The sequence below is a fragment of the Carettochelys insculpta genome, chromosome 1 (assembly GCF_033958435.1).
Source record: "Carettochelys insculpta isolate YL-2023 chromosome 1, ASM3395843v1, whole genome shotgun sequence".
In the NCBI taxonomy this organism is placed as follows: Eukaryota; Metazoa; Chordata; order Testudines; family Carettochelyidae; genus Carettochelys; species Carettochelys insculpta.
Genome location: NC_134137.1, coordinates 223,447,695 through 223,461,084, shown reverse-complemented (window position 1 = coordinate 223,461,084; position 13,390 = coordinate 223,447,695). Strand labels below are relative to the sequence as shown.

General features: G+C 40.3%; 1 protein-coding gene across 1 annotated transcript in view; it reads left to right on the top strand.

Annotated features, from left to right (window-relative positions):
• Nucleotides 1-13,390, top strand: part of LSAMP (limbic system associated membrane protein) — a 548,487-nt gene that overhangs the window by 293,031 nt on the left and 242,066 nt on the right. Inside the window, exon 3 of the mRNA XM_075000343.1 lies at nt 501-733. Within this exon, the coding sequence (XP_074856444.1) occupies nt 501-733 (233 nt within the window). The remainder of the gene's footprint in view (nt 1-500; nt 734-13,390) is intronic.

Genomic DNA, 13,390 nt, shown 5'->3' with positions numbered 1-13,390 from the left:
GGAAGATGGAGGAGGCAGATCACATGAAACAGTAGCCGTGCTCTGTAGAGCAATCCCAGAGTACAATTCTGGGATTCTCTAAGCATCCCCACACTGGCAGTGGGCAGTGAATGTAGTCTGTTGTATGCTCAGTTTGCGGGGGCAGTGTGTGAAGGAGAGCCAAGCAATCTTCAGCTCTGTATGGCTTATACCATTGGTAGGACCAAAGAGAAATTGGAGGCCTGGATGCGAGTCTTAGGGGTTCTCATGATGCCCTTCCCTCTTTTTTGTGAAAAGACCCTTTGAAGTGGGATAGAGGGCCAAGGCGACTCAGGCCACCTCCCACCTCCTTTGGTGCTGCCCCGGTCATTTTGTATTGCAGCTGATGCAGTAAGTTGTGGCAAGTGTCATGCTATGTGACTGTGTTGGCAGGCCTGGGGCAGATCACAGAATTACCTGGAATACTGGGAGGAGGAAGGAGAATTAGCTGATATCCCAATCTCTATTCTTGCCCTCAACAGGTGTTATATAGAAGACAAAAACTCCAAAGTGGCCTGGTTAAACCGCTCTGGCATCATTTTTGCTGGCCAAGACAAGTGGTCCCTGGACCCTCGGGTAGAACTGGAGAAACGAACCCCTCTGGAATACAGCCTCCGGATCCAGAAAGTGGACATCTATGATGAGGGGTCCTATACATGCTCGGTGCAGACACAACATCACCCCAGGACTTCCCAGGTTTATTTGATTGTGCAAGGTAAGAAACAAGAACTTGGAGCTGGGAAAGCCTGCAGGTGAAAGTCATTTAATTCTGGGGAATCTGTTGTAAAAGTCTGGAGGAAAGAGTATGGAGACTACTGACTCAGAAATCTGTGGAACAAGCATATTGGCTGTGCACGAGCAATTCCTTTGCTTCAAACCACATCTCTAGTATCATCTTCCACTGCAAAACACAAGATCTAATACTGCCTTGCTTACAAAGGCTTGGCACAGCAGAGAACGTTGATGACACTGGAGGCATTCTACTGCAATCTTGCACTAGCAACATACTAGTGCCCAATCTCTTCCCCTCCTCTTTCTCTAGGTTATTTTAATCACTTTGCCTTTTCCTGTGTCACCTTCTCTTGCCCCTGAGTCTTTGTTGCCTTCCCTTTTGCATTTCCCTCTCTGCCCAAGAGTGAGGAACTGGTGTTTTGACCAACACTTTGTACTCTGGGAATTGGCCCATAGAGTTGTGCCTAGATTTCTCCTCCTGATGTTGGACTTATCTTCAATAATCAAGTCCATCAAAAAACAAGGTGCCTAATGTGACTGCCAGTCCATCTGAATGCCACCTCTTCTCACCCATGTTTCTTAGCTACCAGTCAACTAACTCTCCATGTAAAGGTCACAGAGAACTGGAACCCTAGTGGCTCAGATTGGTATTATTCAGAAAAACAGTTCATCTTACATAACTATAAGTTGACTTTTGGTTTAATTATGTGCTACATACATATTACATTAATTGTGTAACCCCTAGTCTTATTTTGACCATGCCTCAGTAAGTCACCATGGACGGTACCAAATTCAGGTCAAAGAACTGAGAAATAGTGCATACATACCCCAAAACTGGTGTTTATTTTCCCATGAAGTATAACAGTGTCATTAGCCAAAGGGTTAATCTGATCCCAAAGGACCAGTCAGATACCCAGGTAACTCAGATCTTACCAGATGATCACATCATTGCCAGTTTGTTGGTATCTAATATTTAAAAGCTTATTTATAGAAGAAGAAAGAAAGGTGAGATTTGAAATTGGTTAAAAGAAATCAAGTACATACAACAATTGGATTAGGCTTATAGCAGTGTAGAATCAAGTCTTGTTAAGTCTCTTGTTGATTCCAAATCATTGGAGGGTCTTCAGTCCATTGGTTATAAAGTTCATATCCAGAGGTTTGAGCAGGAAAGAGGTAAAATTGACTTGCTTTATAGTTTCTGCCATGTGGAGGGAAACCCATTGTCCCAAACAAAAGCCCAAAGCACAGATTGTGAAAAGTTGATGGGGTTTTGGAGTCACATGAGCAAGTCGCATATCCATGCATGCTTTGCTGAGTAATAGCAAAGGCCATTACCCATATTCTAGTTAGAATGTTTACATGAAACTCCACTGGGGTGGATAGGTTTCTTTCATGGTCCATTATGTTCATTGATGAGAAATCAGCTTGAAGAGTTCCTTCATAATATGCTAGCTAAATACCTTACGGGTGTTAGCACAGGAGCAAGCATTTGAAATACAAGTATATAGTTAATATTCATAACTTCAGATACAAAAACTATACACTCATACAAGTAGAATAATTATATTAAGCAAACCATAACTTTACCATTTATGCCTTACTTGACACACTCTTTACAAGATTTATTATTATAAAACAGTGGTAGCAACAGCATTCTATACTGTCATATTTTAATCATGTAAGGTTATTTCTGTTACATTAAGGAGTAAATAATACTTCCTTATTCACTTTGTCCACACCAATCAAGATTAATTTATCATATCCCCTCTTAGTTGCCTCTTTTCCAAGCTGAAATGTCACAGTCTTTTTATTCTCTCTTCATACAGAAGCTATTCCATAACCCTAATCATTGTTGTTACCTTGTACGTTTCTAACGTTGTGTATACATACAAATATATTGTAGTGGGATGACCAGAACTGTATGCAGTATTCATGGTTTGTGAATACCCTGGATTCATATACTGTCATTATGATATTGTCTTATTATCTCTCCCTTTCTGAGTGGTTCATACATGCTGTTAGTGTTTTTGATTACCACTGAATATTAAGTGTGTGTTTTCAGAGAACTATCCATTCAGACTCCAAGATCTTTCTTAAATGGTAACAGCTAATTAGACACTACAATTTTTTATTTATAGTTGGGATTATGTTTTCCAATATGTGTTACTTTGCATTTATCAACATGGAATTTCACCTGCTTTTTGCATTCCCTAATCACCTAATTTTATAATATCCTTTCGTAACTCTTGGCAGTCTGCTTTGAACTTTAGTATCTTGAGTAATTTTGTATCATCTGAAAAATTGGCCATATCACTATTTACCCTTCTTATCACCTAATTCATTACTAATATTGACCGACATAGGCCCCAGTATAGATTGCTGGGGGACATCAGTGTTTATTCCTACTGTTTGATTTCTTTAAACCAGCTACTGATCCATAGGAGGACCTTTCCTCTTATCCCATGAACTCTTATTTTGTGTAAGACCCTTTGGTGAGGAACCTTGTCAAAAGATTTCTGAAAGCCCCAGTGGGCTACCAGTGGGTCGCCCTTGTTCACACATTTGTTAACACCCTTAAAAATTCCAGTAGATTTGCGAGGTATGCTTTCCCTTCATAAAAGCTGTCGGCCCTTCCCCAACAAATCATGTTAATCTGTGTGTCGGGTAATTCAACCAATTTGCTTAATGCTGAATTTAGGCTTACTGGCCTGTCCTTGCTGGGATTGCCGCTGGAACAAAAATTTGTGTCACATTAGCTATCCAGTCACCTGGTACAGGTGCTGATTTTAAATTATAGTACTTCTGCCGTTTCATATTTGAGCTCTTTCAGAACTCTTTGTGAATACCATCCGGCCCTGGTGTTTTATTACTCTTTAATAATTGAATTACTGTTTAATGATTCCTTCAACTCTGAGTAGGTAGCTGGTTGTAGTATCTGTTGTCACCAACCTTTAGAGAGAGATGTGACTACAAACGCAGAACTAGCTCATGATGGTTGCAGATGTTATCCTACTGGTTTTGATTCACAGAAATTCTAATTGGCTTTAAAGTGTAAAAACAACTGTCAGATGTACCATTTTGCTATTATACATCAATTAGAGCTTACTGCCTTTTCAGTTCCAGAGTGACCCTTCATTGTAGTAGCATGGAAATAAAGATGTATTTGTTTTCTATGTATTTAACACGTTTAAATGTATTGATAATTCTGCTTGGTGTAGAACCATTTCCCATGTAAATTAAGTGGATCCATGCCAGTAAATGATGCAGCACAAGAGAGAGAAATCCTTTGTTTATCCACAGAACACAGTGGTGGGGTTGCATCTCCAGGTGTACACATGACTTTGCCAACAGTTATCTACCTTAACGCAGAGGGACCCACCTCTGTTGATGAGAGGGAAAACCTGTTGAATCTAGTGGGAGGAAGACAGTTAGAGACAATTGTGATGGTGAATTACATATTGTGAACACCTCACCAAGTGCAACTGGACTGAAAGCCATTAACTGTAGTTATATGCGATCTTCTAACCAACCATCAACTAATAACAACATCTGAATTCTGCTAACCTGAGACTCAAACTACTGACCTAGAGAGTTTGCCTATGTTTCACGTTACTAATTTCAGAAACATCTTGGACCCCTTTTATACTTTTCTCTTTAGTCTTATTGTAAAGCACCTTGAGCTGCTCCATCAGACAGAAGGCTGTGAAAATTCAAATATTTGTTGCTCTAACAGGAAACCAGGAAGATAAAGCTTCATTGGTGATGTTATGGGAATCTTGATATGGGAGTTCTGATTAAAGTTTACTTGTGTCATCCCTGACAGAGTGCATTGCAGGGAGAGGAGAGGGTGGCAGAGGAGTTTGAAGAGGGTTAATAGCCTATTTTCTTCACTAACCAAACAGGATTCATGACCACTTATACCACCTTCTAGGACATCCACCTACCCTCCAATTTTGTGGGCTCAGACCTTACTCTTGATTTTGGAGGGAAATTTCTGAGCTTTAAATCAGGAAAACTCTGATTCTAGAGTCTTCACTAGGTCAAATAACTTTTATTCAGTGCAAACTTCACAGGGTTAGTGACAAAGTATTTGGCAGACAAATGCAAAAAGTGAAAAGATACCATGGGAGAATCGGTTTTCTGGAAGGGAGAAACAGAGGGTCATTTTACTGGTTTGGAGACAGGGTCAGCATGTTGGGAGGGATGGTAGTACACAGAATTAATTTGTACTGGGATTGAACTAGGGACACAGGACTAGCATGAAAGGAGAGGAGTAGAACTAAAAGGATGGAGGATCAGCCCATGATCAAGAGCACAGGGGGGTTTTGCTGTGAAGTTGGTGGTATTTCACCAGACTGAAAGTTTCCATTGGCAGATTAGTCTGGAATTCCAACCACACAGGTACATGTGGGAAGTCTTCCTAGTTTTTTCTATTGTGGGGGATTTATTTTTTTTTACTAAACTCATAAATTACAGGAAGTTGCATCTGGTATTTCACAATTTGCTAGGGTATGTCCCTGTCATGCCCAATTTAACATTTGTATTGCTTTCCTGCAGCATTCTACTTCCCCACTTTTGTTTGCCTAACTGTAGGTTTTGGGTCTGAGATGTGTGTTGGATCATCACATTTCTTGGCATGCAGATCGCCACAGGGGTTTTTCGTGGAGATATTTCTGTGTTCCTTTTACAGGTGTAGGCTGCATATGGAAATATAATACTGGAATCCTGGATAGTGACTAGGGTCTCAAGGTACTGCAGTAAGATAAATAATAATAATGATTGAGGCATCTTCTCAAATTGTTATATATTTTGGAAGAATTCACGTGAAATTTAGGAAAAATTTCACAAGGAAATTTGAACCATGTTATGTCAGATCCTAAGCAGCTGTGCATCAGTATACCTCCATCTATTTCAGCAGGGCTACTTCAGTTTGCAGTCTGGGGTTATAATTCTATCCCCAAACCCGCAACTACTGGTGATTAATTGTTACTGCCTCATATTGTTCCCTGTTTCTCTGCCTGTCCTGTCCCCCGCCCCGACATTGTCTCTTTTCCTATATTTAAATAGGAAGATCCTTGAGGAAAAGACTGTTTTTCTGTACTATTTGTACAGCACCTTGCACAATGGGATTCTGGGGCATGACTGAGGTTCCTAGGCACTACCATCTTAATCACATACTAAATAAAAGTAATGAGGCCAAAGTGTGCTCCTGTGTTCACATGCAGAAATATCAGCAACAGCATGGGCACAGCAAAACTGCACAGATTTGTTCCATGCAGTGAGCTCTGGGGTCTTGGTGCTTTGCTTCCTAAGGAATACTTTGTTTTTCACTTCCTAAATTAAATCTGTAAACTGCATTCTTTTTTGCTGTTCAACAGTTGGAGACCCCTAGCACCAAGAGGTGGCTGCCTGTCATTGGTGGGGGAGTGATTCTTATGCCTGTTCAGATCCTTTAGGGATAAATGCTTGTATAAATGCAAATTATTATTGTAATTACTGTGAGTAGCTTGTCTGTGATGGATCAGCAGCTTGAAAACCTGAAAAAGAACAATTACAAAAAATCCCAACCCTTTTTGAAGCACTCTTTTCTACTTCACAATAATGAGAAAAGATGCACAGCACGCTTCCCTAGAAGCCTGGGAGTCAATCTACTTTTTCACTGGCAATGCAACTAAGTACTCAGGCTAACTTCACCCTGAATCTTTTGGGGGTCATATAGATCTTTCTGCACCTTTATCTTGATTTTTGTTTTCTTTTATTTAAAGAAAACATTGTTAGGTGAAATTTGGCCAAATTTCAGGTTTGTTCAGATAAATTTTTAATGAATTAAAATGAAATGTTTTCACATTTTAGACACACACACACATCAATATAAATATATTCCTCTGATGCCCGAGGACTAAATCTTGCAAACTCTCCATGCAAAAGTCATGTTGATGCTGCTCGTAGTTTTAAACCCAGAGGCTCCACTGGATCAGGGCCAAAGAGTCTGGCCTGTAGTTCTGCTGTCTATGCATATTGTCTTCTTGTGCTAGTCTGACAACCTGGGGTGAAATCCTGGCCCTGCTCAAGTCAATGGGAGTTTTGCCTCTGACTTCAGTGGAAACAGGATTTCACTTTTGAAGCTGAAATTATCTAGAAACTGCCTGCAAAATAAAGGATAGGAATGAATGGTCTGGGTACCACCATAAATACAAACACAGTTAGCTTAGTTTTAAAATTGTTTCCATTTTAATGTTTTGGAGTGGAATTGGGTACAATAATTAGTTCATTTGGAAAATGCAGTATTTTAAATCCAGCAATATTTCTTTAAAGGTAGACTGAAGATTGGAAAAAATGAATTCTTTGTCTTTTCTTGTGCTGTATGCATGGTGTATGCTGGAATGTATGAATAGCCATACTGGGACATACAAATGACCCATCTAACCCAGTATCCTGTCTTCTGACAGTGGCCAATGCCAGATGCTCAAAGGGAAGGAAGAGAGCAAGATAATTATCAAGTGATTCATCCCCTGTCCTCCATTCTCAACTTCTGGCAGTCAGAGGCTTAGGATAAACTAGGGAATGCCATGCACCCCGATCTTTTTGACTAATAGGTTCATCAAAGGCTATCTAGTTGTTTTTGAATCCAGTTTTTGGTCTCAACAACATCCCCTGGCAATGAGTTCCACAGCTTGACTGTGTGCATTCTTTGAAGAAATACTTCCATTTTCTTTGTTTTAAACTTGTTGTCTATTAATTTCGTTAGTTGACTTCTGGATCTTATATCATGTGGAGCAGTAAATATGCTTTCACCGTACCATTCATAATTTTATAGACCTCTATCATATCCCCTCTGAGTTGCCCCTTTCCTAAACTGAACAGTCCCTATGTTTTCAATCTCATTTGGAAGCTTTTTCCATAGCCCAGTCATTTGTGTTGCCCTTCTCTGTATGTTTGCCATTTTTGATACTATGTGTATATACAGATAGATAGATATAGATCTTAACAATGTGCAGTGGGGTGGCAAAGACTGCACACAATATACAGCAAGCACTGTGTAGGTTGGATGTTAGAAAAAAAAATTCCTAATGGTTAGGGTGATTAAACACTGGAATACATTTCCAAGGCAGGTCCTCCATCATTTGAGGTTTTTAAGAGCAGATTAGACAAACACCTGTCAGGGATGGTTTAGATGGTGGTTGGTCCAGCCGTGAGTGCAGAGCACAGGAGTTGATGACCTTTCAAGGTTCTTTCCAGTTCTATGATTCTGGGAATATTCAAAGTTTGGGCATACTCCAGATTTATATAGTACCATTATGATATTTTCTGTCTTATTATCTATCCCTTTCATAATAGTTCAAAACATACTTCTAGCATTTTTGACTGCTTTTGTATATTGGGTGTATGTTTTCAGAGAATTATCCATGATGACACCAAGGTCTCTTTCCTGAGAGGTGACAACTAATTTAGACCCCAGCATGTTGTATGTACAGATGTAATTATGTTTTCCAATGTGCAATACTTTACATTTATCAACAATCAGTTTCACTTTCCCTTTTATTGTCCAGTCTCCTAGTTTTATGATCACCCTTTGTAACTCTTCAATTTAGATTTCATTATCTTGAGTATTTTCTACTTTCTGCCAACTGTGCCCTCTCATTGTTTACTCCCTTTTCCTGATTATTTATGTATGTGTTCAACAGCACTGGTCCTAGTGTGGATCCCAGCAGGACCCCACTGTTTACCTCTTCATTGTGAGAACTGACCATTGATTCCTACCTTCTCTTTTCTATTTTTAAGTAGTTACTGATCAATGCGAGGATCATGGATTTCTCCTTATTTCACTGACAGCCTATTTTAAGATCCTTTGATGAGGGTCCTTCTCAAAGGCTTTTTGAAAATCCAAGCACACTATATTCAGTGGATCACCCTTGTTCAGATGTTTGTTTGACCCCATCAGAGAATTCTAGTAGATTGGTGCGGCATGATTTCCTTTTAAAAAAGCTATGCTGATTCTTACCCAACAAACTGTGTTTGTCATTTACAGATTGCAAGAGTGTCAGTATATGATTCTCAAGCAATTTAGGTCTTCTGCTACCAGAATCTTGTGCTTCTCCCACCTGTGTGCCTGTATGTAACTTTGCCCTCTCATTTCACATTTAAATTATAAATTCATTGAGGCAGGGACCATCTTTTTGTTATGTACATGTAAGCTGATGTAGGTGCTATTATAATAATAATATTACAATACTTAATAAAACATGCTATTTATGATTTGGGGGATTTATTGTTTGGTATATCCTCTTCTTTATCTTAAAAGTATCATGAGTGTGATGCACTATCCATTCTTCTGGGCCTATCAGTAGATGAAGGGAAATTTTGACTTTTATCATTTTTCCTGTATAGCTGCTAAAATGACAATGGTGAATTGCTGGGGAAAAGGAGACCTCCAGAATAACAGCTTGGTTTTACAAAAGTCTGAAATTTTCTAGTTAGGAGAAAAAAAAAAAAACTCATCAAAGGTACACACATTACAACGGACAAAAAAGAAGCATATACTTGGACACATGACTTCATTTGTTGCATATGCTGACAGGGAACACTTGTCCAAGATCTAATCAAGGCTTTGAAGGACTTTGTTATACTATTTGGTTAAAATGTACATATCTAATAGAAGATGGGAAAAGGGGTGTAGATTGGACGCACACAAGCAGCAGCTGATTGTTCCGGGGAAGGAAACAAAGAAAGAATTTGATATTCTGCAAAATGCAAAAACCAGAATAGCTAATAATTGAAGCCACATGATCAGATTATGAAAACCCAAGCTATCCGCAATAAAATTTCAGGGGAAGGGAATGTAACTATGTTTGATAAGCTTTATTCAGTATGAAAAGCTGAAAATAGTTGGTTTTTTTTATTTAAGAAAAAGGCAGATCAGTTGTGCCAAGCCTTGTTTTCCTTAGTTTGCTGGGGGACTCTGTGAAAGACTTAGAATGTAGATTATATGCTTTCTAAGCCCTTAACTGAAGGGTCAGAGCTCCTGACTCTAACTCAGGTTTCAATTACATGGTCTCATTGGCATTGCAGTCCTACCAGTGCTCCAGTCATCCATGGAATCTTTTAGGGATAAACAGGTTAGACCAAACCTCAGTTTCTAATGTAAAAGCACAAGCAAGGGGGAAGCAGAAAAATCTTTACAAAACAGTCTGTTTTGTCATACTATAAAAATGGTTTCTGCCTTTTATAGTTTGCCTTTTAATATACAGATTAGAAAAATGCAGGAGGCTAAGAAAGAAGCCCTTTTGCATTATCCATGAAGTGGATTTTGTAGACCCTTTTAAACTGAATTGAAATCTGCCCAAGAGGAAGATTGGCCTATAACAAAAAGCCAGGAAAACCTGCAGATCATCCATTAGGAGTGCAATGATCTTGGCTTACCTCCACGCAATGGGGATTTCACTGGTCTCCAGGATCTTGGCAAAAAACTGTGTCATACATTACCACGGCAGTGGACCCTGGTTACATAAGAACTTGGGATGGAAACTATCTTTTCCTGCTGCTTTTCCCAATTTTTGGCTACACTGTTCTCCTTATAATGCACCTGAAATAATAGAGCAGAAGTTTGAATATGCTGATGATTTGGCACTTGCAACACAGGCCCATAGCTTTAAATACTTTGAAGTGACCCTTCCATCTGACCTTAAAATCATGGAGGAATATATCAAAAACTGGCAAATGAGACCAAATTCCGGCAAACCAGTACAGTAGTCTTTGTTTTCTGCCTCGACAACACAAATGCACAAAACACGTTTGTTGTCAAGTGTTGTGGTGAAACTGTGTATTATGACCCAAAGCCAGTTCATCTCAGTCATTCTTGACCTCATGCTGACTCTTCATGACTCCTGTCAAGAAAGGAGCCTCGAAAGTGAAAACTTACCTCAATGTCATTTAAAAGTTAGCAAGAACAAGCCTAGGGTCAATTGCCTGGGTGCTATGAATGTCAGCCTTGGCCCTCTTCTATTCACTTGTAGAGTTTGGAGCATAAGTATGGACTGAAGCTGCATATCCCAGCTTGTGGCTAGACAGATGAATCAGACCATGTGATTCACCACAGGAACTTTAAAATTAACACTTCTGTCATGGCGTTCAGGGTTACCAAACACCTCATGGCATCCCCTGAAATACAGCCACAGCATGAGAACTTAAACACATCAAAGACTACCCAGAACTTCCCATTGGGCTAGTTATGGATGAGATAACCAAACAATGCCTGAAATTGTGAAAACCACAAGGAACCACACATGATTGCGTCACATCTCTGGGTCCAGCCAGGGAATGGCAAAGAATCTGGACCTCATCTACTGTACCAAACAGCAGCTGTGTTACTGACCCAACAAGCTGCCCCTGCTTGGTGTTGGTAATCATACTGAACCACGTCTGAACCAGTCATGGAAGATGTGGTCACTTGATGCACAAGGGGAAAACAAAACAAGAGCTCCCTTTAGTTCAGCTGTGTTGAGAACATAAAAACATCAAATGCATCATGACACAGTGCTCCAAATATAGATTTAAAGCTGTACTGGATGAGAACCAGTGTCACAGAGGAGGTGTTGAAATGGCTTATGGACCTACAACTGCATCTCTAGTTGCTTTGAAAAGGCCATATGCATCCACACGAGAGAAATTGAATTGAAATGACCCAGATTTATTTTTGTGGAGAGGGAAGAAGGCTTTTGGCAAACTATTTTTTTTCCATTCTGAGCCCTCCCTGCCAGCACTATTCAGAGACTATGTCAGCCTTTATTAAAGTAAAGAAACCATATATTTGAATTGGTGGAAACAGAGGTCACATTCAGCAGTGATTTTAGCATATGGGTCTTTCACCTTTCGGGTGAGCTTAGTTGAAGTAGTTCCCAGGTTGCAAGACAAAGGTATTTGTTTTCCCTAGACTGCCTGAGGGTGCGGGGAGTGAGACTGAATGTACGTTGGCGTAGCTATGTGGAGGGTTCCAGAACTGTAACAAAAGGAAGAGCTACAAGTCAGGATTGAGGTGCATCGGAGTGCTTGTGAGCCCAGAACAGGACTCTCAGAGGGTGCGATTCACAAGCATTAAGATGCACAGGAAGACCTGGGGTTGGATGTAATGCTTATTTGTATCTAGGACAGGCCTCCCTGCTCAGATATCTCGCATTGCTGTGGTCCAGGCAGGAGATGACAAAGGCAACTGAGGGAAGGTCATTGTCTACCAGGATGAGTTTGAGGCCAAGTCAGGGTGGTAGAAAGCTTCACAACAATGAGGAATCCAACAGCATGACAAAGCTCCAAACTGACTTAACCCAATGAGGTGTATATTGTCAGCCAGGTGAGACTTCGCCATGGCCTCAGAATGTTACCTTCTGCCAGAGGGCATCATGCCATTCTTGTTCAAGTTCAGTCTCCACCATTTGTTCATTTCTGTGCCAATCTGATAGATGGTGACAGTAGTGTTACTGTAAGATGCAAAGGACAGATGGACCTGTGTGTCACCTGCATGTTGATTTCAGTGGAACTGTTTATATGCTATCAAAAGCACACCGTTAAATGTTCTGGTGGATTGAGGGCTAGAAGCTTAAGACTTGTACATACTAAGCAGAAGATTGACCGGTCAGGGTCGATCTTTGAGAGTTTGCTTTTGTGCTTCTGGTGAAGATGCAGCAAAATCAATCTCTCTTGGCTCAGCAGTCGACTCCTGTACTCCATGCTATCACGTAGTGTAAGACGAGTCAAAGTGAGATGAAGGAGATTAGGTCTTCATTAGGGAAATAAGTTGATTCCAATATGTTGATTCTAGTTACACAAATGCCATAGCTAGAATTGTGTATCTCAAATCAACTAATTTCCCTTGGCTAGACGTAGCCTTAGAGATAGATACCAATATACGGTAATATTTAGTGCTTGTGTCTCTGGTTGCTGCAGTGCTCTCTTCTATCTGAATGTCCAGCCCCACTTTGGCACTTTCAGCTCGGCTGTTTCTTTGGGCTTGTTTTCCCGTGTAGAAGATCCTGTATTTCAAGCTGAATACCAGAAACCCTCCTTTTATCTGTCTCCAAAACTAAATCAAACTGCTCTTTGTTTTACTGCCCTGATACATTTTTTAATATCTTTGTTACAAGAAGGGGCTGGAGGAAGGGGAAGGGGCTCAGTAATGAAGCCTGGGCAAACTGCCCACAATTAAAGGGGGAGCAATGGCCCCTGGGTATTTGCAAATTCACCAGTGCCAACTGCCAGCAGCATTTTGCTGCCTGTGACAGCTGGTCACTGCTGTTGGATGGTTATTTCTATATATGTGTAAGAGCTGCATATTGATTTATATACCACTCTCAAAGGCAGGGTATTGCATATGTTCTGCAGTGGCATATTTAAGCTATAAGGGTACGTGGGATGATTGCAACAAGGCATGAATGAGCTGCAACGGGTGAGCTACAAATGTTCTTTCCCTGCTCAGATCTCCTAAACACTGGAAGTGTCTGCACTGGAGTTTCACAGCTCTGCTCTGTCTTTAACCTAACATAAATATTGGCTAATTCTTATTTCTCATCCCCATGGACTTGTTATTCTTCCTCCCATTCACTCCTTGTTATGGGTCATAACTCTCTAGTCCAAGAATATCCAGAGTCTG